General features: G+C 55.9%; 3 protein-coding genes across 3 annotated transcripts; 2 read left to right on the forward strand and 1 right to left on the reverse strand.

Moving 5' to 3' along the window:
• Nucleotides 1-504: 504 nt before the first annotated feature.
• PLPPR3 (phospholipid phosphatase related 3) lies at nucleotides 505-6,634 on the reverse strand. Its single transcript, XM_036315580.1, has 8 exons — nucleotides 6,350-6,634; nucleotides 5,924-6,043; nucleotides 3,149-3,334; nucleotides 2,924-3,065; nucleotides 2,634-2,829; nucleotides 2,481-2,538; nucleotides 2,109-2,282; nucleotides 505-1,877 (listed from the first exon to the last, which is right to left on the reverse strand). The coding sequence occupies exons 2-8, from the start codon at nucleotides 5,996-5,998 to the stop codon at nucleotides 525-527; spliced, it is 2,184 nt and encodes a 727-aa protein (XP_036171473.1). The 5' UTR covers nucleotides 5,999-6,043; nucleotides 6,350-6,634; the 3' UTR covers nucleotides 505-524.
• Nucleotides 6,635-9,941: 3,307 nt separating this feature from the next.
• On the forward strand, nucleotides 9,942-19,638 carry AZU1 (azurocidin 1). Its single transcript, XM_036314037.1, is given in 7 exon segments — nucleotides 9,942-9,950; nucleotides 14,777-14,889; nucleotides 15,323-15,464; nucleotides 16,484-16,600; nucleotides 16,603-16,844; nucleotides 17,054-17,163; nucleotides 19,619-19,638. Coding segments are annotated over 7 exon segments (753 nt in total).
• A 2,052-nt stretch (nucleotides 19,639-21,690) lies between these two features.
• On the forward strand, nucleotides 21,691-24,584 carry PRTN3 (proteinase 3). Its single transcript, XM_036314833.1, has 5 exons — nucleotides 21,691-21,757; nucleotides 22,040-22,196; nucleotides 22,739-22,880; nucleotides 23,593-23,823; nucleotides 24,338-24,584. The coding sequence occupies exons 1-5, from the start codon at nucleotides 21,691-21,693 to the stop codon at nucleotides 24,506-24,508; spliced, it is 768 nt and encodes a 255-aa protein (XP_036170726.1). The 3' UTR covers nucleotides 24,509-24,584.
• The last annotated feature ends 2,290 nt before the right edge of the window (nucleotides 24,585-26,874 follow it).

The following is a 26,874-nucleotide window of genomic DNA, read 5'->3' on the forward strand; positions in this document are numbered from 1 at the left end:
CTGTTTTCTTTGTGAATTCAGACATTTGTTTGCCCCCCCTAGTGACGCTAGGATTTCAGGGGGAAGTTTTATGGGCCAGTGAGCCCTGCTTGGGAGTCCCACCTGTCCTGTCCCAGTGCGGGTGGCCTTCCCTGGCAAGTAAGCATGAATCTGAAAAGGGGCAACTCCCCAGATGCTGCAAACCACACTAAAACCTTTTCCATGTTCCAGTTAGAACCTTGCTGCAGTCTCTGGGCACTGGACAGAACTCAGTGCCTTGCTCCTAGTGCCCTGTCCTTTGGGCTCCGGGCCCTGGTCACATGGCCCCTGAGAGCCTACAGCCAGCCCAGGACCCTGGGGCCTGTGTGCATGGCCAAGGCTGCCTACGTGGGGGAACCTCAGACCAGGATGACTGCAGCCAGGACTCCAATTCAACCTTTTATTGTTTGATTGCAAAATGCCTCCACTCCCCTCTTTCCCCAGTACCCCCATGCTGTTGCACCCCCACCCCCACCCTCACCCCAGCCTGCCGAGCCCCTGGGCACTCAGTCCTTGAACCTGCGGGCTGCCTGCATCTTATGGTAGTAGCTTTCAGCCTCTGACTCACAAGAGGTGGAATCTCGCTCACCCAGTGCCAGGCCAACTGCTTTGCGCCTCAGTGTTGATTCCCGGCTGGCTGGCCCGAGAGTACTGTCGGCCGTGCCCAGTGGGGGCAGCCCCTCCCCTGTGGCCAGGTTGACTGTGGCCACACCACCAAACCTTGGCTCCTCCTGGTCCACATCACTGACAGATGAGCCAGGAGACACACCCAGTGGCTTGGGTCCACCCCGAAAGCCATGAGCCAGGTCCCCTAGCTCATAAGTGCCCTCGCCCTCTGGCCCCTTGGTCCCACTGCCAGCAGCCTTCCACTCCCAGGGCCCATTACCAGCAGACAGGTGGACCACGGGGTGGTGAGGCGCGTGTGCGTCAATGGTGATAATGCTTGCTGAGTCACGGTCTGATGGCGACCTGTACTGTGAGGAGTCGGAGCTGGAGCTGGAGGACAAGGCTGTCTCAGCCGCCTTGGGGCCAGGTCCACCAGGTGCCTTGGACATAGCAATCACCTGCAGCAGTCGGGGCGGGTTGGCCATGCGGGGCTGGGTCGAGGCTGTGGCCACAGGGGCCCCGCTCTTCTCAGCCATCATGAGCCACTTGGCCCGCACAGCCACGCTGCCCTTAGGTGACAGGCCTGCTGCTGCCTGCGCCCCCTCCTCGGGGATGTGTACCAGTGGCTGTGGCCCGGCCCTCGGTGGGAGAATGACCCGAGGCCCGAGGCCTGGCCTCGCCTGGACTGTGGGGTAGAGTGAGGGTGGAGCTGGGCCCTCTTCCTCTCCCTCCTCCTCCTCCTCCTCCTCCTCTTCTTCCTCCTCTGCCATGGGCTCTGCGGGCACCAGCATATGCCCCAGGCTGGCCTCATCAGGCAGCCCCAGGCCACGGCCTTCCAGTGACTTCTGTTTCCACTCGCTAATGAGCTGTTTAGAGCGCGAGGCGTCAAGTGGCACGTGGATGGTCATGTGGCGGCGGGCAGGGTCATCAAGTGAGGGCGTGCTGACGCGGGGCAGTGTGTGGCTGAAAGTCACCATGTTCTCCTTGCCCATGGGGCTCCGTGGGGCCAGCAGGTCCACGTCCACGCTGGCCCGCTTCAGGCTGCCCAGTGAGGTCTTCTCTCGGGCCACGGGCCCAGGCACACTCTCCAGCCGCCCTGGAGGGCCCAACTCGTCAGTGCTCACAGACTTGTTCTGCTGGTACACCGAGTCGTGGCCCCGCTGGGTCAGCACCCGCAGTGCGTCTTTGGCAGGTGTTGGGGCTGTGGGCTTCTCTGTGGGTGGGGCCTGGAAGTTGCCAACTGCATGGCAGGCCTGGGGGTGAGATTCAGGATGGCTGTGAGGCCACGTCAGGGTCCCCACAGGGCAAAGACTTGGGGGTTTTGGAGGGAGGCAAAGGTCTTATCAGTCTCCCCAGAACAGGGCTAGGCCTTGGCACCTGTTCCTCCCCTCCTCTGACCTCCTCCTTGGGGGCTAGCCTGCTCCTTCAGACCTCCCCTCTCAGACCTGCCCAATGGCTGCCAGCCTCCCTGGTCAGACTCTCACCAGGTAGGCAGCGATGCCAGCACCGATGAGGAAGCCCGCATACACGTCCACGGGGTGGCTTCGATACTGTGTGATCTGGGTGAGACCGCAGACACCCGCTGCGATGGCGAAAGCGAACACCAGGCTGGGCTTGAGCAGCTTGGTCGTGTCGGAGATGACAGAGTTGAAGTACATCTGGGGGCGGGGCAGTAATCAGGGCAGTGGGGCAGCAGTCAGGGCGGTGGGGCAGGAGTGGAGGTGGGGGCGGGTCCAGGGAAGCTGGGGCAGAGGTAGGTGGGGTGAAGGCGGGGTCGGGTCAGTGTGAGCGATCCTAGCAGGGGCGGGGTGGGGGTGGGGCGGTAGGATGAGTAGATCCTGGGCCTGGGGACTCACGGACACATAGACCGCAGCAAAGGCCGACAGCGTGGCATGCTGGGATGGGAAGGTCTTCCTGTAAGAGTCATCCATGTGAGCCCTGCTGTATCTGAAATCCCTCTGTGCCTCAGTTTCTCCCTACTGAATGGCACAGGAGCTGGGCCTGCTCACCTTGCAGACAGGATGGCATGGGTGTCCTGGCCAGAGCAGATATCCTGCGTGATGTAGGGGTTGGCCTCGCATGAGGTGCCCAGCAGTGTGTAATTGGGCTTGCAGACCGTCAGGAAGAAGGGTGCATGGTAGCCCGTGGCCAGCTGGATGACGTCTGTCACCAGGGCGGTGGCACACAGGCCGAACACATGGACTCCTGCAGGTGAAAGGGTCAGGGCCGGTGCCAGGGGGCCAGGACCCACCCACCCCGGTTTAGATGAGGGGGGTCGGGGTGCTGTCCAGGGACTCACCCACAAAGCGCACAGTGCGCCGCAGGAAGGAGTTGAAGTTGCAGCCGCCAGCATTGATGCTGCCCTCGGCCCCACCTGGGCCACCTCCGCGGCCCCAGAGCCGAGACTGCAGACAGTACAGCATGCCCTCGCCCACCATGATCTGCCGACAGGGGGGGTGGCTCAGCTGGATCCTGGCCGGGGGTGCCCTCAGGCTGGCCGAGACCCCTGGACTCTGGGACTCACCGAGGCTGCAGGGGCAGCAAAAGCCAAGCTGAGCAGCATGAGCAGTGGAATGAGCTCCTCGTTGGTCTCCACGTAGGGCATGGAGAGCGTGCGGTCGTAGCACTGGAAACCCACCTTGGCTGGCTTGAAGAGGTCAGTCAGCTCCAGGAAGTACAGGGACACGATGGAGGATGCCACAATGGGCAGCTGCAGGGAGAAGGCTATTCAGTCACACCCATTCACTGACTCATCCGTCCATGAATTCAGTCCCATCCATTGATTCACCCACCAACCAATCCCTTTATCCCTGCTGCAGTTCACCCATCATGCAGTGACCCACCCATCCACCTGTGCAGCAGCCACAGTCCATCCATTCATCATAGCCATTCTTGCACTCATGAATTCATTCATCAATCCATGGATTTACCCATCCATCATTCATCCATGCTTCCTTCCTTCCACCCATCCACCTACTCACCCACCCACCCATCATCCATCCTTTCATCCATCCATGCTTTCTTCCTTCCTTCCACCCATCACCCACCCACTTCATTCATCCATTTCTTCCCTCCGCCATCCTTGCCATCTTGAAAAACTCAGAAACAGCAAACAGTCCTGCCTCTCAGCTTTTTCTCTCAAGGATGGATGGATGCCCTTAGATATCCCTCTGGTGCCCCAGCCCTCCTCAGAGGAGCCCTCCCTGGCTACCCATCTCTCTATCCCTTGCAATGCTTTATGTCCTCTGGGCCCCAGACCCTATGTGCCAACCTGCCACTCAGCCCCGAGAACATGGCAGGTGCTGAATGAATGAACGAATGAATCCATTGAGTCACTAATTCATGCAACTGTCCTCCACACATCCTGTCTTGTGCCCCGCACAAGCTGGGCACACTGCATGCTCATGCCACCGTGAGGTACAGAAAGTAACGCGTTTGGGAAAGCTGAGCTGGTCTTGATCACATCGCCGGTGTGGTGCCTACAGGACGACCACTGAGGAAGATCACTCCCTCATTTACGTGGGCCACAAACAACCACTGGGCACAGATTCTAACAGAATCTTTTTTTTTTAAATATATTTTTATTGATTTTTTACAGAGAGGAAGGGAGATGGATAGAGAGTTAGAAACATCGATGAGAGAGAAACATCAACCAGCTGCCTCCTGCACACCCCCTACTGGGGATGTGCCCGCAACCAAGGTGCATGCCCTTGACCGGAATCGAACCCGGGACCCTGCAGTCCGCAGGCTGACGCTCCATCCACTGAGCCAAACCAGTCAGGGCCAGAATCTTTTTTTTTTTTTAATATATTTTCATTGATTTCAGACAGGAAGGGAGAGGGAGAGAGAGCAACATCAATGACGAGAGAGATCATTGACTGGCTCCCTCCTGCGTGCCTCACAACGGGGATTGAGACTGCAACCCAGGCAATATGCCCTGACCGAGAATCAAACCATGACCTCCTAGTTCAGTGATGGCGAACCTATGACACGTGTGTCAGAGGTGACACGCGAACTCATTTTTTTGGTTGATTTTTCTTTGTTAAATGGCATTTAAATATATAAAATAAATATCAAAAGTATAAGTCTTTGTTTTACTATGGTTGCAAATATCAAAAAATTTCTATATGTGACACAGCACCAGAGTTAAGTTAGGGTTTTTCAAAACGCTGACACGCCGAGCTCAAAAGGTTCGCCATCACTGGTCTAGTTCATAGGTGGACACTCAGCCACTCAGCCATGCCGGCTGGACAGGCAGAATCTTTTTGAGGAAGCAAACCCTCTTAGTGTTCTATGCCTCTCACCCTGGTCCAAGGGTCTCAAAGTCAAACACCCACAGGGGACAGAGAGGAGTGGTACTGCGGGGGCCAGAGAGTATGAAAGAGTCTAAGGGGGCCTGGCTGTCTCAGGAAACCCCCCTCTATTTTACAGACGTGGAAACTGAGGCACAGATGCACCCACGAGAGGCTCCCATCTTAACTCCTGCTTTGGATGACGCCTTAAGAGGGGCCTCAACCATCCCTCTAGCCCTGGAGAAGGTACCGGGCAGGACAGACAACCCCAGGCCCATGGGCAGGGCTGGGACCAGGGTAGGGGCTCTCAGAGGGAAAATGCCCAAGTTGGGTTTGTAGGAGGTCTCCCCCGCAAGGAGCATTTATTGAGTGCCTGTTGGCATGTCAAGAGGGGGAGGTTTCGGCTACAGGGAGACTAAAGTCAGTACTGAACCTCAAAGGATGGACAAAGGTCACCCTGTGCCATCATCAGCATATGCCAAGTGGCTGCTCTTACTATCTTTTACTTTTTAAACACTCATGAAGCCTTCATTATGTGCCTGGACTGTTCTATCAGAGGTTAGGGGAAGTGCAGCCGTCCCCCCACGATCAGCACAAGAGGGATTTGAGCTCAGATCCTCAGGCTTCAGGGCTCAAGGACTGGAGGAAATCACTGCACCCTCGTCACCTGCACCATCCTTATGACTCCCGACACCTTGTTCCAGCCCCTCCAGGTGAGCTACTGGCCTGAACCCCCGAGTGAAGGTCCCACCTCCCCTTTTCCCCAGCATTTGCCCACTGTTTGGGAAGCACAGAACAGCCTCTTGCCCCTCGAACTTCTACTCATCCTACAGAGCCCGACTCCTCTGATCCTCACCCCCAGGCACAGCCCCACCCCCCAGGCACTCTAGCTGCGCCCCAACTCGAGGGTGATCCGAGCTGGGCCGCCCCTGGACTTCAGCATGGGGGTCCCGGTGGGACTGAGGCCTCTGCCCTGCCCCCGCCGGCGCGACCCCCTCCCCCCTTACCTCCACGAAGTAGAAGCAGGGCAGAAGCGTCATGCTGTCCTTCGGGCTTTTATGCTTCTCCTTGGTCGAGATCATGGTGTCGCGGGTGCCACAGGCTGTGGTTGGAGGGAATAAGGCTGCCTGGAAGGGAGGCGCAGACTGAGTCGGGGGGCCTGGTACCGAGATGGCGGGGGGAAGGGCGGGCGAGGATGCGAAGGCACCGCCCAGGGAAACTGAGGCCAGGGGCGAGGGGTGTCCCGCGGCCTCCCCCGCGCACCGTGGCCCTGTCAAACCATCGGCTGCCCGCACCCCCACACCCCGGATGGGGTCGGGCGAGGAGGGCGGGGCCGGCCTGGCTCAGAGGGGGTCTTAGTCCGGGGCGCCCCCGCGTCGGGCGGAGGCCTCCGGGAGAACGGGGGTCCGGAGCCTCAGCGGCAGGCCCCTCACCTGGCGCGGGCGCTCGGAGGGCGGAGCGGGCGGCGCGGCGGCCCCGCTAAGCGCCGAGCACAAAGCACAGCCCCTCCCCCGCGGGAGGGGGGCCGAGGGGCGATGGGAAGGGGAGGGGCAGGCGGAGGGGAAGGGGGAGACGGAGGGGACCCCGCCCGGCCCGGAGACCCCGCGCCCGGAGGCCTGGCTGCGGCGCGAGGGGCGGGGGCTCTTTGTCTCGGCGCGTCGGGGGCGCGGCGCGCGCGGGTGTGCGGTCCCCGCCTCCCGGGCGCCCGCCGCCTCCGCCTCTGGGTCTCAGGGGTCCCCGCGTCCGGTCGGGGAGAGCGGGGGCTGGGGTCTGCGGTCTCCTCCCCGCCCAGGATAAGCCCCGGGAGCCCCCTCGTTCCTGGGCGCGGGGGCGAAGTCTGAGTTCCTGGGTCTCTGGTTAGCGCTTCGCCTCTTGGGTCTCTCCCTGTCTCTGCCGCCCCAGCCCAGCACCTCTGCACCCCTCCCTCGTGCCCACCGCTCGCCCGCACGCGTTTCCATGGCAAGAAACCTGGGCGCGCAACCATCGGGAGACAAAGAAGCTGGGCGGGGGTTTGCCCTCCCCCCAACCCAGCCTCGCCCCCGCGCCTGCCGGGGTCCAGGCCCCCGAGTCCTGGCTCCTAGCCAGGCGCACAGCCCTCACGGTGAATTTTTATTTTTATTTGTTTATTTTTTTAAAATATATTTTGATTTTTTGCCGAAACCGGTTTGGTTCAGTGGATAGAGCGTCGGCCTGCGGACTGAAAGGTCCCAGGTTCGATTCTTGTCAAGGGCCTGTACCTGGGTTGCGGGCGTATCCCCAGTAGGAGATGTGCAGGAGGCAGCTGATCGATGTTTCTCTCTCATCGATGTTTCTAACTCTATCTCTCTCCCTTCCTCTCTGTAAAAAATCAATAAAATATATTTAATAAAAAAATAAAATATATTTTGATTTTTTACAGAGAGGAAGGGAGAGAGGGATAGAGAGTTAGAAACATCGATGAGAAAGAAACATCGATCAGCTGCCTCCTGCACACCTCACACTGGGGATCGAGCCTGCAACCAAGGTACATGCCCTTGACCAGAATCAAACCTGGGACCCTTGAGTCCGCAGGCCCACGCTCTATACACTGAGCCAAACCAGTTAGGGCTCACGGTGAATTTTTAATATGTTTTCATTGATATATATATAAATATTATATATATTAATCCTCACCCAATGATTTTTAGAGAAAGTGGAAGAGAGAGGGAAAGACAGAGGGAAACCTCGATGTGAGAGAAACACATCGATTGTTACCTCTTGCACGATCCTGACCGAAGCCCAGACCGGGGAGGAGCCTGCAACCCAGGTACGTGCCCTTGACGGGGAATGGAACCCAGGACCCTTCCGTCTGCAGGCCCACACTCTATCCACTGAGCCAAACCGGCTAAGGCTCCCGGTGAATTTTTTGATGCACAATTAGGCAGCTCTTACTGTTTGTAGTCACTTCCTCCTTACCATTCACAGCTCTGTAGAGTGGGGACTGACTGAGTCCTGAGCCCTTATTTATGAATGGGGAAACTGAGGCCTAGGGAACTTAAAAATCACTGATGAAGGTCACCAGGCACAGTCAACTCCGTCCTTAAGTGTTGGGGGCCGAGGGCTGCATTATTGAGCTGACCACTGGTTTTTATTCCTGGTCAGCCACTCACACTCCACCAAGGCTGTCCGGTAAGTTGGGCAGACCAGGGCTGTCTGTCCAACCTTCCCAGGCCTGGTGGTGGACAGGCCTCAGTTTTCCTGGCTGGTAGAGGCTGGGTTGTCATTTATTGAGGCACCGTGGTGCTGGTGTTGAAAGGTGACTATAGCCAGCCAGCCAGCCTTTGGGAGGCAGGAGGAGGAGGGAAAGATGTGGCAATCACTCTTGGGTGACTCCTGGGAGGCAGGAGCATGAAGAGGTGTCCTGGAGAAACGTAAAAAAATATATATATATATATATATATATTGATTTCAGAGAGGAAGGGAGAGGGAGAGATAGAAACATCAATGATGAGGGAGAATCATTGATTGGCTGCCCCCAACTGGGGATCAGATCAAGTCCACAACCCAGGCATGTGCCCTTGACCGGAATCGAACCTGGGATCCTTCAGTCCAAAGTCTCACGCTCTATTCACTGAGCCAAACCAGCTAGGGCTGGAGAAACTTCTTGACTGCTTGATAGTCTAGGGCAGCGGTTCTCAACCTGTGGGTAGCGACCCCTTTGGGGTTTGAACGACCTTTTCACAGAAAACACATATATAATTACATATTGTTTTTGTGATTAATCACTATGCTTTAATTATGTCCAATTTGTAACAATGAAATTGGGGGTCACCACAACATGAGGAATTGTATTAAAGGGTCGCGGCATTAGGAAGGTTGAGAACCACTGGTCTAGGGGAATATCAGATCGGGGGAGGGGGAGGGGTGTGTCCTTCTTGCCACCCAATTCCTGGTGGTGGAGATGGGGCAAGACCTGATTGTGGTGGCACATTGTCCAGCTGGGGGCCTGCACTTGAGTCTGGGGCATTAGGGAGCCACCGGAGAGGTTAGAACAGGCAAGAGGGGTTGAGCATGCTAGGTGCTGCTCAGAGACTCATACTCATATTAACTTGATACCACAGCTCTACCGGAAGGGTGGGGCTGTTCATATCCCCATCGAATAGTTAGGGAAACTGAGGCACGGAGCAGGCAGTTTACTACAGAACTCAAGGGGCTCACCACTTGGGGTGCTCTATTAAAAAACGAGACGTGGCCCTACCTGGTCTGGCTCAGTGGATAGAGCATTGGCCTGTAGACTGAAGGGTCCCGGGTGCCCGGGGTTTCGGGCTCAATCCCCACTAGGGGGCGTGCAGGAGGCAGCCAATCAATGATTCTCTCATCATGGATGTTTCTCTCTCTCTCTCTCCCTCTCCCTTCCTCTCTGAAATCAATAAAAAATATATATATTTTTTAAATATATTTTATTGATTTTTTACAGAGAGGACGGGAGAGAGATAGAGAGTTAGAAACATCGATGAGAGAGAAACATCGATCAGCTGCCTCCTGCACACCTCTTACTGGGGATGTGCCCGCAACCAAAGTACATGCCCTTGACCGGAATCGAACCTGGGACCTTTCAGTCCGCAGGCCGACGCTCTATCCACTGAGCCAAACCGGTTTCGGCAATAAAAATATATTTTAAAAAAAGGCGACATGATGGTCACAAGGTAGTTTTGTTTACTTGCAGCAGGAAAAAGAGCCAGAGGATTCCTATCCAAAGCTCTGCCTCCCCAAAGGGAGGCCGAGCCATTGCTTTTATACACGATTTGGTCAATTCCATGTTGATTTCTTCTCTGCAGTTGGCTACACTTATGGGTTGGGTTCCTGTCAAGTTTATCCTGTTTACAACTGGTTTACAAAATACTGTGCTATATATATTTTACCATTTACCAAGAATAGCATTTAGTAAGAATGGCTCAGACCTTGAGACCCTTGTCCTATCTAACAATTCCCCCAGGAGATTTTTTTACGCCTCATTTTTGAGGGAATAGGGACAAGGGTCATACTTCTGTAACTTTTCTGCTGAACATGGACCAAGTATGTCTTTGAGTTAGAGGAGTGAAATTATCCGGCTGCCTGACTTAAGAAAGCCATGGGGTCCCCTAGGTTTTGAGATTCCTGAGAACAGGAATGGATGGAGAGAGAGCACGACGCCAACAGGAGACAGGAGCCATTAGAGGTGAGGCAGAAGTAAGAGGGGAAAAGCAAGGAAACTGAAATCCTGCCACTTACAAACTCACACTCTGGGGGGGATCTAATGAGCCAGACGGAGTAGAGTGACAGCTTGCCTAGGTAAGATGTCAGCAAGCTAGGCCACCTTGTCCAAGACTTTGAAGGACAGGTGGGATCTGGGCAGGATGGAGCACAGTCACTCCAGAGCGGGTAGGGATACCAGCTATGACAGCTGCGCTCAATATCTAGTCGGTGTCCCATGGTTTTTCAAGCACAGAGATGCTTGCTACGTGGCCGAGTGAAGAGCTGCATCTCACAAGGCACCTTGGCCTGGGGAGGGGGGCCAGTTTGGGAGGAAGTCCTGGCACAGCCTTCTGAATCAGCTGCGCACCAGAGAAAAGCCCCCCCACCCCACCCCGTGGTGGTAGGAGGCACTCCCGGGGACCACAAACTCTGTGTGTGCATTGCAAGTAAGGTCAGACACGTGAGGCCATGCTCTTCAGGCCAACACAGCACAAGGCCCTCCGTAATCAGACATCCTGCTGGATACCGTCCCCGAGTCAGCCAGCTAGACAGCTGCAATTCAGAGACTTAAAACCCTCCTGAAAATCAGGATACGGGAGAAGCACTCGCTACCTCTTCGTCATCCAAACCGACTGCCCCGTCGGCGCCGGGATGGACCTTGAGATGAGCAGATCACCTGAGGTCTACAGAACCCGTAATTTCCATCTTTCACGACTGTGGCTCCTCCACCCCTTGTCCCCAGTCGGGAAACATGAGGAGCTCAAGTCTAAGAGTGAAGGCAGGAAACAGGTTGTAATGAAACAGGAGGGAAAAGTAAGGAGAGTCGGCAATGCCGTGAGGAGCTGCTCACAGGAGGCACCGAGCACCCTCGCCTCCCCTCTGGCTGCAGACGCCCACGTTAGCAGTCTCCTACCGCAGCTGCAGACCCCGGACCCCGGCTCCTCTCAGTCCTCCGGCGCCTGGACTATTAGAGAAGATGAGCTGAGAAGGCCTCCCCAGGGCTTGCCCCCACGTTCCCGACAAACGTGACCGTGAGAGGCAGGACAGGCCCAGGATGCCGGGTTTAAGAGCTTGCCTCACGCCACAATTCACACCCAACCTGCTAAGAAGAAGGGACGGGGTGGTGTGGCCTCACCGTATCTGACTCCCTCCCAGATCACACCTTAGCAGGGCTGTGTTCTGTTCCTAAACTCCCATGGCTGCCTCTGGCTGTGACAAAACACTGGGCTGCGCCACCTGGGGCAAGTGCCTGGGTCAGCCCACTCCACTGGCAGCCAGAGGCTCCCAAAGCCACAGGGGCCTGTGCCCAGGCTGAGTGGGGGCCACTCCCCAAGGAAGAGAGCCCACCCTTTTGGCTTCTGTGACTCAAAATACACACATGTGGTTGATTCTACTCGCTTCATGTTGCAAGTCCATTAAAGCTAACTCAAGCTACTTTTTTTCTTTTAATGTCAATTCCTTTTTTTAAAAAAAAAAAATGTTTTTAATGATTTTTTAAAGAGGAAGGGAAAGGGAGAGAGAGAAACTTTAATGTGAGAGAGAAACATTGATTGGTTGCCTCCTGTATGCACCCCAACTAGAGATCAAACCACAACCTGGGTACTCGCTGACCGGGAATCGTATGTGACCTCCTGGTGCATGGGACGATGCCGAATCCACTGAGCCACACTGGCCGGGCGAACATCTCTTTACACCAGTGAGACTCTTGAAGAGATGTGGCAGGTAATTTTTCCCCCTTATCCTTCAGAGGAAGAAAAGTAGGGGGAATTTTTTTAAAAAATTGATTTCACAGATGAAGGGGGAAAGAGAGAGAGAGAGACAGACGGACACATCAATTAGGAGTCTTATTCAAACAGCCCAGAGATAAAACCAATAATTCTTCCCATATGATCCCAAGCATGTATCTTCACATCATGAGCCAGAGATTGGCCCCTGAGTCCCGCAGCCAAACCTTTGCCGCTCTTGCTCGTCCCAGATCACCCCCACCGGAAACCAGGAGCTGACTTGCTGGCCCTCCTCAGTGGAGGAGGTGCGGCCCGGTCTGATGGGAGCCTCGTGTTGTTCAGGGAACTGCTGGGGTGCCATTCCCGTTCCCCACCGAGCTCCACTCTGGCTGCAGGAGCTCCAGAAAGTGCCCTCCTGGAGGGGGCAGAGCAGGAGCGGCTGGAGAGAAGCTCCTATGTGGTCAGCAAATGCTGAAACTTGAATAAACAAAAAAACTGCACTTAGAAGATCATGCCTCCTAAATCCAAAATGGAATCCCAGCCTTGAGCAAGGCTGCCTTACGCAGGACAGGCCGTCTCCTAACGTTAGTCCATGTGTTACATTTCTTCATGTATTTTTTTTTAATTTTTTGTTTATTTACTTTTTTAAAATATATTTTATTGATGTTTTACAGAGAGGAAGGGAAAGGGATAGAGAGTTAGAAACATCGATGAGAGAGAAACATCGATCAGCTGCCTCCTGCACACCCCCTATTGGGGATGTGCCTGCAACCAAGGTACATGCCCTTGACCGGAATCGAACCCGGGACCCTTGAGTCTGCAGGCCGATGCTCTACCCACCGAGCCAAACCGGTTAGGGCTTCTTCATGTATTTTAAACGCTTAATTTATTTAAGTCAAATAAACCAAGCTTTTTTTATCCAATTCTGCAGAATGCACCCCACGAGGCTGCATTGGGGGATCATTGGAGTTTCCCACAGCCGACACTTTTACATATAAGGCAAACAAGGCAAACACCAGCGTGCACACAAAGAACAAAATCTCACTCCTGCAGGACAGACAGCCAGACAACCAGACCAGAGATTGCCCCCCAAGGATGTCTTGGGTGCCTCACAGCGTTCCTCAACCCTCCAGAGTTAGCCCCAGGCCAGGCCTTGAATCTGGCATCCCAGAGGTAAGTTCCTGCCCAACCAACCAGAAACCATGCACATACCAACCAAAACTACCTTTCCGACAAGCCTATGCCCCAAACAGGAACAGAAACACCAGTTACAGTGGCCACAGGAGCTGATCTCCCGCGTCCCTTTCGAAGCGCTGAGTGAAGTAGATTCGGGTGTCCATCGGCTTTGTGTCCAGGCAGACCAGGCTGCCGGCTCAGCGGGCAGCACCAAGTGGGAGTATCCGAAGGGACAGATGCTTCGTCCGGTGGAGATGCAGGCACATTAGTCCCAGATGAGAACTGCTGCTGCTGGCCACTTGGCCAAGTGTCCGCACAAGGCCAAGAGGAAATCCGTCTAGAAGGGTCCCATCTGGAGTTGCCAATTTGGTACCGAACTCAAGGGGTTCACCACTTGGGGTGCTCTATTACAAACACGAGACGGCCCAGCTGGGTGGCTCAGCAGTTGAGCATCAACCCAGGAACCAAGAGATCGCTGGTTCAATTCCTGGTCAGGGCACATGCCTGGGTTGCTGGCTTGATCCCCAGTACAGGGTGTGCAGAAAGCAGTCAATCAATGATTCTCTCTTATCATTGATTAGAGGCCCGGTGCACAAAATTTGTGCATAGTGGGGTGTCCCCTCAGCCCAGCCTGCACCCTCTCCAATCTGGGACCCCCTCAGACCCAGGATTGGGCCTAAACTGGCAGTTGGACATCCCTCTCAGTTAGGGGACCACTGGCTCCTAACTGCTCACCTGCCTGCCTGCCTGATTGCCCCTCACTGCCCCCCTGCTGGCCTCGTTGCCCCTCACTGCCCCCCACTGCCGACCTGGTCACTACCAAATGTCCCCCCCTGCTGGCCTGGTCACCCCACGCAGCCTGTTCAGTCATCTGTTTGGTTGTTTTGGCTGTGACAGTTGCTTAGGCTTTTATATATATAGATGTTTCTATCTCTCTCTCCTTCTCCCTTCCTCTCTGAAATCAATATACATATATATTAAACAAGACTTGGCTGTCACAAAGTAGTTTTATTTACTTGCAGCAAGTAAAGGAGACAGAAGATTCACATCTAAGGGAGGCTTAGCCATTGCTTATATACACTATTTTGTCAATTACATGTTGATTTCGACTTTGCTGTTGGCTATACTTGGGTTCCTGTCAAGCTTCTGTTTACAGTTGATCTGCAAAATACTGTGCTACATTTTGACATTTAGTAAGAATAATATTTGGTAAGAATGGCTCAGACTTTGAGACCCTTGTCCTATCTAACAAGTTGGCAGAGTCTAGGCAGGTTCCAGGAGCAGTTGGCAGTAGAGGCCTTGGGCAACTTCTTGTTTTTCACCAGGAGAGGCTGACCCTGTGCTGGGGGTACTGCCAAAGCTGAGGCCCGAGGTCTGAGGGAGGCCCCATCCCCAGCCACCCCCAGCTGCCCTGTCATGCCAGCGCTCAGACTCCCATGCCAGGCAGGCGTGCCCATCCCATGCCAGGCATGTCCATCTCTGCTGGGGGTCCAGTTGCAGAGGGAGAGGCCCAGATGAGAGGGAGCAGCAGCCCATTCCTGTTCCCCTGGCCTTAAGGCTCAGAGAGGGAAAATTACTTGGCTCAGGCCACACCACCAAGGGACTGTTCAGGACCCTGAGCAGTCCTAGAAGGGGGATGCAGACGGCCTGGGGCCACCTGTCTTTTTAGAGAAGGAGTGGGGGGAAGCAGGGGTAGGGATGAGACGAAGGAGTTGTACATGCCCCTACCCCTGGTTCAGCTCCCCCTTGTGGACATCCTCGGGGTAGGGGGGCAGGAAGGCTAAGTCACTGGCCTCCATTCAGCATCAGAGATGGCACTTCTGTGGGGTGCCCTGGACCACACCCTCTGTGCTGACAGCAGCCAGCTGCTTCCAGAGCCGGTGATGAGGGGGCTGCGGGTGCAGATGGTGCCACAGGGGCCGGGGGTTCAGAGTGGGAAGGGTTCGTGGGGAGGGAGGTACCTCAGGATTCATAGGGGGCTGCCTGGTAGATGAGAGGGGAGAGGGTTTGGCAAAAGCGGGGAGGCTCAGGGAAGGGTTAGGGTATTGGAGAGGGAAATGGGGCATCCCAGAGAGGCTCAGGAGAATCTGGAAACAGAAGGTGAGTATAGCTGTGAGGGAAGGAGGCCTGGCCATCCTGGCTGGCCTTTCTTTGGCTCGTGGGCTGGTAATTCTCCACCTTATTTGTCAGCTTGCTCTCAGGCAGTGCCCAGGTCCCAGAGTGGATGTGGAAGGTTGAGTTGGGGCTTTTCCACAAACCCCCAGGGCTGCCCCAGCCTGGTGTCTCCCCCTCCTGCTTTCCACCCACTCCCAGGAGCCCCAGAATCGCCACCGTGGGGCTGGGGGCCTATGACCTGAGGCATCGAGAGAGTTCCAGGCAAACATTCTCCATCAGGAGCATCCGCGAGAATGGCTGCGGCCCTCAGGAGAACTTGAATGGCCTGCTGCTGCTGCAGGTGGGAAAAGGGGTGATACGGGGTGACCGGCAACAGCCTGAGGGCTGGGGAGGGAAGAGCCTGGTGTACACCCGGACTCTTTTCGTTTCCTTTGGTGGATTAAATCATGTAGCAACGTCCACAGACATCCCACAGTCCATTTATTTAGCCTCCTGTTGGTGGACACTTGAGTTGTTTCCAGATAGAATTACAATGAACTTCTCTGTATCTGTTCCCTGAGAAAGTTTCTCCAAGGTAGACAACATAGCTTACCCTCTCCACCAGCAGAATCAAAAACTGCCCCTTTCTCCATAGCTGTACCAACACTGGACATCATGATTTTTTATTTATCCTATTTTTAGGAATTTCCACATTTTAAAAAATATTTTTTATTGATTTCAGAGAGGAAGGGGGAGAGAGAGAGAGATAGGAACATCCATGATGAGAGAGAATCATTGAACGGCCGCCTCCTGCACGCCCCCTACTGGGGATAAGCCTGCAACCCAGGCATGTGCCCTTGACCGGAATCCAACCTGAGACCCTCCAATCCGCAGGCTGACGCTCTATCCACTGAGCCAAACCAGCTAGGGCTGGTTATTCTTTTATTATTATAATTATTAATATATTTTTATTGTTTCAGAGAGGAAGGGAGAGGGAGAGAGAGAGAGAAACATCAATGATGCAAGAAACTCATTGATAGGTAGCCTCCTGCACGCCCCACACTGGGGATCAGCCCGAACCCAGGCGTGTGCCCTTGGCCGGGCCTGAACCTGGGACCCTTCAGTCCGCAGGCCGACGCTCTATCCACCGAGCCAAACCAGCCAGGGCTAGGGCTGATTATTCTTTCTCTATGGTGCAGGAACCAGAGGCCGGAGAGGTAAAGTGACTGGGCCAGGATGCCACAGCAAGTTACTGCCCAAGCTGGGACTTGAACCCAAACCCAAACCATTTTACAGACCAGAACTTATTTTGCTGCCACTCTGGCTCCCAGCTGGGCCTCATGAGGCTCCAGTCCCTCCTGACTTGGTTTCCCTCCCCAGCTGGAGGGTGAGGCCAACTTCACCAGCAGTGTGGCACTGGTACTGCTGCCCTAGCAGAACGCCATGGTGGAAGCCAACCCCAGCTTCCAGGTGGCAGGCTGGGGAATCCAATGGCATAGGCCCTATGCTATAGGGGACTTATCTCCAGTTTCCCAAGGGTCCCCAGTGCCACCATGACCCCCTTGGACCAGTGTCACCCTAACAATGTGTGCACTGGCATTTTTACCTGCTGGGGTGGCATCTGCCAGGTACAGGCCAGGTGCAACCTAGCATGGGCTCCCCGTGGTGGGAGGAGAGGTCTTGAGAGAATGAGTTTCCCGTGGTGGGAGGGACAAGTCCAGGACCAGGGCCTTGATACTGAGTCTGGAATTAGAACTGGATGATTAAACATTTGAGCATTTGAGTAGCGTGAGAACAGGTGGGGTTGGAACAGGCTTGGGGGTGCAGGAGAAGGGCTCAAGTTGTGGGGGCAGCTACCAGCTCAGAGGTTCTATGGGAGTAGCGAGGGGGACTAGGCCTGGGGGCGCCCTGACTGGTCTGCCAACTGTCCAGGGTGATGGGCTGGTGATGGGTGCCCCTCGTCTATAACGGTGTAGCCTCCTCGATGGAGCCCTGTGGCAGGGGCCCCAACTTCTTCACCGGAGTGGCACGCTTCCAAGACTGGATACTGGCCCTAGCCGGTTTGGCTCAGTGGATAGAGCGTCGGCCTGTGGACTGAAGGGTCCCAGGTTTGATTCCGGTCAAGGGCACATGTCTAGGTTGTGGGCTCGTTCCCCAGTAGGGGGGCATGCTGGAGGCAGCCTATCAATGATTTCCTCTCATCATTGATGTTTCTATCTCTCCCTCTCCCTTCCTCTCTGAAATCAATAAAAAATATATATATTTTAAACAGACTGGATACTGGATCGATTCTGTTCTAAACCCCTCAATGGATTAACACTGGCCTGAGAGGCCCTCAGCTTAGCCCGTGGTGGGGGTGGGGGGCTGTGACCTCCCATCTCCAGGCCTGTCCCCCACCCCCACCCCAGCCTGTGCAGTTATGACTCTAATGCAGAAGCCACCCATTCTCTCTGCACCTGACCCCTGCTTTGCCAGGTTGGCAGGGGCTGGGGCAGGAGGTAAGGAGCATTTTCCGGCAGTCGCTGAATTCACTCACAGCACTGAGAACCAGGGGCTGTCCTATCTCCACCTGACAGACGGAGCACCTTACCCACCTCTCACTTTGGCCAAAAGATATTGTGCCGCTAAGTCAAGAGGCACACAAGACACTGGCCTAAGACTGTCACTTGACTCACAGAGGCTAATGTACCTCATATAGAAAGACCTAAAGCATAGCTATTAAATGATAAATACAAAGATATGAAAATAATAAATAGAATCATATATTACAAATATAGTTTATTAAAATAAAATTTAAACAACGTATCATTATTTATTATATACCACTATATATATTTAAAATGTGTACATTTAGCCCTGGCTAGTGTTGACAAATGGTTAGAGCATCGGCCCACACACTGAAGGGTTGCAGGCTCGATCCTGGGCCCCAGTTGGGGTACGTGCGGGCAGCAACCAACTGATGAGTCTCTCTCTCTCTCTCTCTCTCTCTCTCTCTCTCTCTCTCTCTCTCTCATAAACGTTTCTCTTCTCCCCCTCCCTTTCTCCCTTCCACACTCTCTAAAAAAGCAATGAAAAAAATATCCTCAGGTGAGGATTAACAACAAAAAAGTATATATTTAATAATATATAATTATGATTAATATATGAAGAGCAACTAAAATCAATAAGAAAGAAACAACAGCCCAGTAGTAAAAGCAATGGGTACAGGATGTTAGCAGTTCATAGCAAAGAAACAAAAGAATCTTGAAGATACAGAAACACCTTCACCTTCATGCATTATCCTAGAAATATGAGCAAACTTTCTCAAAGAGACCATTTTTTTCCAATCTATGGGATTTGCAAAAGCCCTGGGGTTTGAGAACTCTGTGGGCATCTGCCTGGGTGGGCGGGTAACTGGGACACGCCCACCAGAGGTGGGTCTGGGGCCTCAGAGCCAGCAGCGCCACCCACCACGGGCGGGGGAGGGGGGGAGGAGGGGGAGGGGGGGGGGAGGGGGGGAGGGGGGGGGGGGGGGCGGCGGTGGTAGTGGTTTTCCCCACCGGTCCCTTTGCATCGTTCGGATGACGAGGGTACAAGTTCCTGCCACATGTCTACAAGGAAAAGAGACAGAAAGCAACACAGCGCCCTCAGGAGGAGCCACAGATGCACAAAGGCTGGCCCACTCCCCTGGGGAGTAAGACGCAGCTGTGTAAAAGGTGGAGGCACCTCATTCACCGGCCTAAGGGGTCTTCACGGGACAGTGGAGACGTGGACAAGGGCAGAACAGTGTGTGCACATGTGTGAGTGGCACGTTCGCACCTGCTGGTCGGAGCATCGAGAAGCCAAGAGGATCAGTCAGTTTACTTGCGGGCGGAGGAGTCAGGGATGCAAGGACACTTTCCAATCTTCCCAGGGGAACTTTGTACACATACTTAAATGGTTTGTTTATTTGTTTTTTGTTAATCCTCACCCTAGGATATTTTCCCCCTAATTTTTAGAGAGAGTGGAAGGGAGGGAGGAAGACAGAGAGAAACATAGATGTGAGAGAGACACATCAATTGGTTGCTTCCCGTACACGCCCGACCGGGGCTGGGATGGTAAGTTGAAGAGCAGGACACCTGTTTGTGCTGGAGGGAGCCCGTGATTTGGGTGTCACGCTGCACTGAGGGGAGCGTTCCTGTTGTTGATCTGCGTCCCTAGAGGCAGCCCCTCCATCATGGAATGGGCCGCTAATCGCCTGGGGTTCCGGGTTTGTAGGGGTGTGTGTGCCAGAGCCCACAAAGGCTTTGAATCCTTGGCCAGTAGAAAGGGGCGAAAGCTCTGCCCCAGCTGCCTGGTGTGAGGGTCTGTGGGCTCCATAGCCCCTGCCCCAGTGTGGGTGCCCCAAAGCCGCCCCCTGCCCCCGGGAGCCCCCGGCGCTCACCCAAACTGACCACCAAGTTTGGTTATTTGTGTTGCCATATACTCACCTTCACAAATGGGGAGGTTGAGGCTCAGGGGGGACTCTTAATGACTCAGGAATCTCGATCCTTCCAGGGGCCCTGGCCAGAGCTTAGGGAGGTCAAGCCACTGCCTGCTCATTGTTCAGATGGGGAAACTGAGGTCCAAGGGCTGTTGGGGTCCAAGAGCATATTGTCCCCCAGTTTGAAGCCCCCCACACTGATACACTCAAGAAAATCCTAATTTTCTTTTTTAAGGAGGGAGAGAGAGACTACAGGCTGGGCCTCCTGCTCCCTCTTTCCCTCGGGTCCTGGTGACGCAACAGGCCCGGTTCCTCCAGCAGCGGTTGCCCGTTATGCCACCCACGGTTGGAATGGAAAGGGGCCGGCCGGGGCAACAGCTCCCAGCCCCCACTTCCCTTCCACCTGCCAGCGGGATCCCCTGCCAGAAGGTTCATTCCTATTGCACTGCCCCAGGCTCTCCACAGCCCCCAGCTTCTGCCCTGGGAGCTTTCCCTCACCCCCTGCCCTAGGCCTCCAGGCAGCCCCCGCCCCCGCCCCCGCACCCACCTGCCTGTCCCCCAAGCCTTGGTGTGTGTGCACCTGGAACAGAGCGCTTGGAGAAGGGCACCCGAGACCCCCCAGGGAGGCCCCCCCTTGGTGGGTGAGTTATCTAGCAGGTTTGTGTGTGTATCTCATTTTGTTGTTGGTGAAGTTTTATTGAAATACACTTTATAAACCATAGGACTCGCCCATTTAACAATTCAGTGATAGTTGATGCATTCACAATATTGTGTAACCACCACCTCTCTCTAGTCCCAGAACATTCCTTCACCCCGAAAAGAACTCCCCCCTCCCCATATGCAGCCACTTCCCATCTCCCTCCCCCAGCCCCTGACAACCACCAACCCACTTCCTGTCTCTGGATCAGCCTGTTCTGGACATTTCACATAAACGGAATCACACAGAATTTGTCCTTCTGTGTCTGGCTTCTCTCACGAGCACGTGTTTTCAGGGTTCATCCACATCGTAGCAATGTCAGAGCCTTGTTCCTTTAACCCAGGGTCAGGGGATTCCGGGACCCCAGGAGACTCTGCTGTTTAGTAACCATCTGACCACGGAGGTCCTGGGAGGCTGCCCACACAAAATATGCAGCCTGAGTGGGAGGGAGGGGGAGGTGACTCACAGATGCGAGGGTCACCCTGGTTTACATCGTCTGAACATCATGATTTATTCTTGTGTCTACTGTGAGCAGGGAGTGAAATCAAAATGTTCCCAAATAGCCCTGACTGGTTTGGCTCAGTGGACAGAGCGCCGGCCTTCAGACTGAGGGGTCCCGGGTTCGATTCCGGTCAAGGGCATGTACCTTGGTTGCGAGCACATCCCCAGTAGGGGGTGTGCAGGAGGCAGCTGATCGATGTTTCTCTCTCATCAATGTTTCTAACTCTCTATCCCTCTCCCTTCCTCTCTGTAAAAAATCAATAAAATATATATACTTTAAAAATGTTCCCAAATAATTAACTAGGGTTTCTCCACTATTTACACGGGGGGAGGGGGTGCAGATCGCCCCTGGGGAGCTGTCCTGGGCATTGTGGGGGGTTGAGAATGGTCCCTGGCCCCACATACTCCATACCAGGGGCATCCCCATCAGCCCTGCTGACCTTCACAATGTCCCCAGACAGTGTCCCCTGGGGCAACCCCCACCCGGGTAAGAGCTCTGCCTTAGAGGGAACAGTGAACCCTCTGCGTCCCAGGAGGGCGCATGGCTCTGTGGCCCCACCACTGTTTCCTGTGCTTTCCTGTCCCCAGGCGTGGGGCTCACACCAGCACCTGGACATGCTGGCCACCGTCCTCTCAGGCCGAAGGGGCCTGTGGGGGAGGCACGGAGAGCGGTGTGTGTGCCCCTCTGAGCCTGTGCCCTGCTGGCCCTTGTCCCGGGGACCCAGGCACGGGGTGGGCAGGAGATAGTGTCTCACACTCGCAGGGGAGTTGGAACCCTGAGCCAGATGCTCCCTGTCCCCCTGGAGTGTGGTTTGGCCCCCAACTCCCTGCGGCCCCAGGTTGAAAGGAGGAAGTAAGGACACCCAGTCCAGGCGTGGGGCAACCCCAACGGCCTCCAGGTCTCGGGCTATAAGAGGGGTTGGGAGGCAAGGGAGCCCCCACCCAACCATGACCCAGAGCCACCGGCCCTCCCACCCTGCCCTGGCCCTTGTCTTGCTGGCCACGCTGCTGGGCGGTGAGTGGGGCCACATGTTGTCCATCCAACTGCCCAGGCCTTGCTGATTCTGGGGAATATCCACCCACAACAGCCAGCCCAGCACCCTCACCGCACAGATGGGGAGACTGAGGCAGGGCCAGGGCAGGACCCATTTGCTGCCTGGAATGAATGCCTCCAGGGCAGGGGGGAGCTCTGGGACATGGGACTCGGTGTCTGCCCAGTGCTTCCCTCCCAGCGAGGTGGGTGGGGCTGCACGCAGCAGGGAGAGTGACAGCCGCCGCCGATGCCCCTCGTTCTCAGGTGCAGCATGGGCTTCGGAGATTGTGGGCGGGCGGGCAGCTCAGCCCCACTCTCGGCCCTACATGGCGTCACTGCAGATGCTGAATGCCCACTTCTGTGGAGGCACCTTGATCCACCCGAGTTTCGTGCTGACCGCTGCTCACTGCCTGGCGAAAATGTGAGTGCCCAGGTGGACCTGCCCTGGGTCTGATGGGGGAGGTGGCACTGCCCTGGGTCTGGTGGGGGAGGTGGCCCTGCCCTGGGTCTGATGGGGGAGGTGGCCCTGCCCTGGGTCTGGTGGGGGAGGTGGCCCTGCCCTGGGTCTGATGGGGGAGGTGGCCCTGCCCTGGGTCTGATGGGGGAGGTGGCACTGCCCTGGGTCTGATGGGGGAGGTGGCCCTGCCCTGGGTCTGATGGGGGAGGTGGCCCTGCCCTGGGTCTGATGGGGGAGGTGGCCCTGCCCTGGGTCTGATGGGGGAGGTGGCCCTGCCCTGGGTCTGATGGGGGAGGTGGTCACTGCCCTGGGTCTGATGGGGGAGGTGGCCCTGCCCTGGGTCTGATGGGGGAGGTGGTCCTGCCCTGGGTCTGATGGGGGAGGTGGCCCTGCCCTGGGTCTGAGGGAGGCTGTAACTGAGGGAGCTGCATCTGGTGCTCAGGGTGCCCATGGGGTAAGGAAATGGGTGGATGGGGGAGCAAACAATAAGCACCCCGACCTCTCAGGCCCATGGCCCTGGTGAAGGTGGTGCTCGGGGCCCACAACCTGCAGAACGCCGAGCCCAGCCAACAGAAGTTCTCCGTCACTCGCCAGTTTTCCAACAACTATGACCCAGAGCGTATTCACAATGACATTCTCCTACTGCAGGTGGGTGGGCGGAGCCCGCAGGACCGGTAATTACCCCTTCAGTCACCTTTAGCAAACATGTATTGAGCACCTACTGTATGCCAGGCCCCTGCCGGTGCTGGGACATAGCCTGGTACACAGTAGGCCTGGTAAGGAGAGGGCCATTCAGACAATAGCCCCACAAATGGCTGCCCCACCTGCCTCTGACCTGGCCGTGCCCCTTGCCCGGCACCCATCCTCGCAACATCCTCACCCCCGACCTCAGCGCCAACCTCACCTTCTCAGCGAGAGCTCCCCTCACCCTAGTGGAAAGACAGCCACCCCTCCCCTGATGCACGGTTCACCATCTCGCCATTTCCCTCGACAATGCATCTGTCACTCTCCTGGCCTCTCCCGCTCCCTGAAAGGTCAGCTCCTCGAGGGTTTAGCAGAGGACTAAGCATACAGTTGGCACTCAATGAGCGCTTTGTGAGTGGATGAAAACCACCATGACAAATGCTGCAAATGGGAGGCCCATGGTGTCAGAGAATGTAAAACAGCCCTGGTGGGGTTGGAGGATCAATCAGAACAGGCTCCCTGGAGGAGGTGACCCTGAGGTAGAACCTGAGAGTGAGTGGGAGGGGGCCCAGAGGAGGCACTTTGGGGTGGTCAGGATGTGAGTGGATGTGAGAGGGGGTGGCTATGGGGCCTGGAGACAGGATCTCACTGCCCACCTCCTCTCCCTCTGCCCCAGCTGGACCGCCCTGCCAACCTCACCGCCCAGGTCGCAGTGGCGCAGCTCCCGGAGCAGGACCAGCTGCTGCCCCACGGCACCCAGTGCCTGGCCATGGGCTGGGGCCGCCTGGGCACCATGGAACCACTGCCCCAAGTCCTTCAGGAGCTTAACGTCACCGTGGTCACCTTCCTGTGTCGGCCAGAGAATGTGTGCACCTTCGTTCCCCGGCGCAAAGCTGGCATCTGCTTTGTACGTACCTGCCCGGCTGCCAGCTCCCTGGGCCGCTGTGGATGGCAGAGAGGGCTCCAGGAGCTGCCCACAGGAGGGAGGGCGGGGGTGGCAGCAGTTCAAACCCACCTCCTCCCCACTGAGCAGCTGCAGGCTGTGCCTTGGTCTCCTGTCGGGAAGAGGGGTGCCCCATCGTGAGGGCTCAGCAAGGGATGGAGAACAGCCTCGGCTCCCACAGGCACCCAGGGGTGCTCATGTCGTACCCGGTTGCCTTGGTGGGTCCAGGGATTCTCCCACTCCGGGGCCCCCTCTCGGACCTGCCCAGCTCACTCCAGGGGTCCAGGGATATAGCAGGGGCCGTAAATGCCCACCCCCCTCCTGAGTGGCCCATCTCCCTCTGTCGCCCACGGGCCTTAAAGAGAATTCCGCACTGGAAACATGTTACCACTAACTGGCATTGGGCTGCCACCAGCTTCACTTTGCCCGACGTGGCCACGTCCGGGGTGACTGACCAGCCTGTTCCCGCCCTTCCCAGGGGGACTCTGGCGGCCCCTTGATCTGCGACGGCATCCTCCAGGCCGTGGACTCCTTCCTCGTTCGGGAGTGTGCCAACCGCCAGTACCCGGACTTCTATGCTCGAGTTGCCCTCTATGTGGACTGGATTCAGTCTGTGCTGAGAAGTGTGGGGGGTGAGGGCCGCTCCTGAGCCCCTTCCCCCGGGCCCCCCCACGGGCTGAGGCCAGAGAACAAGCCCTAATGGGGGGAAGGGAGCCGGTGCCCAGCCTCACGGTGACGTCAATAAAAACTGAAACCCTCCTCTGGCTCCTGTCTGTCCTTGCCACGTGGGGAGAGTGGCCCACGATCCCAGCATCCAAATCTCCAGGCCCCAGGCTGTGGAAGGGGGTTTGGAGCAGAAGCCTCGAAGCCAGTGTGGGGCCCAGGTCACAGTGGGTCCCCTCCCCCAGCGCCCATAGGCGTGGGTGGAGTCCAACCCCACCAGTGCAGCCCGGGCAAGCCGCTGCCCATCTCTGCGTCTCCGTTTCCTTGTCTGGAAGAGGGAGCCACCGCAGACATTTCCCCGCACAGACCAAGAGCCCCGCCCTCACCCTCAGGGGTGGGGGCATCCTGTGGGTTCTGTGTCTCCAGCTCGGGGGCTGCTGGGGGACCGGGCTGTCCTAACACGAGTGCTGCCCAGCCGGCGTGGCTCAGTGGTGAGCGTCACCATGGTTCAACTCCCTCCCGGTCAGGGCACATGCCCAGGTTGCGGGCTCGGTCCCTGGCAGGGAGAGGGGGGCGTGCAGGAGGCAGCCGATTAATGATTCTCTCTCATCATGGATGTCTCTTTCTAGACACTGATGTCTATTCTATGTCTCTCTCCCTCTTCCTTCCTCTCAGAAGTCAATACAGATGTATTTAAAAAATAATAACATGGAGTGCCCAGGCCTGTGGGGCCTGACTCAGCCAGGGGCCGGCAGGATGGCTGTCAGGGAGGCTTCCTGGAGAAGGCAGCTGTGCCTGAGCAGGAGCCTGAAGAGAAGAGCCACTCCCCCCCCCCCCCAGGCTCAGTGAGTGCGGAGGAACAGGAAGGGTTCAGTGTGGCTGGAATGGAGCCGGCCAAGGGGCTGGGGAAGGAGAGTTCAGGCATGTGGTGGGGCTGGAGCATGCAGGGCCACAGACGTGAATGGGGTGGGGTGGGGGGGACGGCCTAGAGAAGAGCCCTGAGGCCAGGAAGAGGTAGAGATCATTGGCCAGAGAGAGGGCCAACCTGCTCACAGGACAAACGGGACTGGGAAGGAAGCTCTTTCCTTATTGATTTCTTCTCCTACCACCTGGTGTCAGCATCCAATTCAGTAAGAGTGAGAACTCCGGACTGCCCCCTTTTGCAACTCTGTTACACCTTAGCCCAGGGTAAGTGCTAGGACTGGTCTGTAGCAGCAGCGCCAGGAGCACATATGTGCTAAGACGGGGGACACAGCTGAATCCTGGGAAATGCACGCTGAGCGGCAGGGGGTGCTGGGGGTTCCCTGCACTTCCCAGGGGCTCAAGGCAGGGAAGTGGTTTCTATAAAAACCCCACAGCGCTGGGGGTGAAAGAGGTTTGCTAGAGCAGCGGTTCTCAGCCTGTGGGTCGCGACCCCTTTGGGGTCGAACAGCCCTTTCACAGGGGTCGCCTAAGACCATCGGAAAACACATATATAATTACATATTGTTTTTTTAATTATGTTCAATTTGTAACAATGAAAATACATCCTGCATATCAGATATTTACATTATGCTTCATAACAGTAGCAAAATTACAGTTATGAAGTAGCCACGAAAATAATTTTATGGCTGGGGGTCACCACAACATAGGAACTGTATTAAAGGGTCGCGGCATTAGGAAGGTGGAGAACCACTGTGCTAGAGGGAGTGTAGGGAACAGAAAGCCCCACAAAAATCCAACAAGAGAGGTTTGCTAGTTTTTGTGGGCTCGTGTGTGAAAGATGGCTCAGGGAAGCTCTGCACCACAAAGCTCAAACCCAACACTGGGAGCTGAGGATCAGGGGTTGGGGGTCCTGGGGTAGATTCAGGAAATGAGGAGCCCATGAGAATAACAAGCAGGATGGTCAGTGCATGCAAATCAGGAGGCCTCAGGGAGCAAGGGGTCCCCCGCATACGCCCCAGGGGTGTGTGGGTCTGTGCTGCTCGGGGCCACAGACGGGGTGGGGGGGGGGGGGCGGGGGAGCCAGTCCCTGCAGCTCAGAGGTGCCCAGTCTCCAGCGGTGGGAGAGATACCGGAATCACTGTTTCCTCCCTGCAGGGTAACTAGGGTCTATAAAGTGCAGGTGTCTTATTTGGAAGACCCGTTACTCATTACGCAGGTGTGGCCAGGCAGGTGTGGCCAGCGTTACCACAACTCTGATTGCAAATGAGAAGCAGAGCAGTTTGCCTCCCAGCCTGTAGGTGGTTAATGGTTAACATCACTTTCTTATCTAAGAACTTGGCAAAGTTCATTCACTTCACCTTGGGATAATCCTATACAATGGAGTCTATTGTTATAACTTCCCTTTTACAGGCAAGGAAACTGGGGCAC

Source organism: Myotis myotis, unplaced genomic scaffold (genome assembly GCF_014108235.1).
Source record: "Myotis myotis isolate mMyoMyo1 unplaced genomic scaffold, mMyoMyo1.p scaffold_m19_p_6, whole genome shotgun sequence".
In the NCBI taxonomy this organism is placed as follows: Eukaryota; Metazoa; Chordata; class Mammalia; order Chiroptera; family Vespertilionidae; genus Myotis; species Myotis myotis.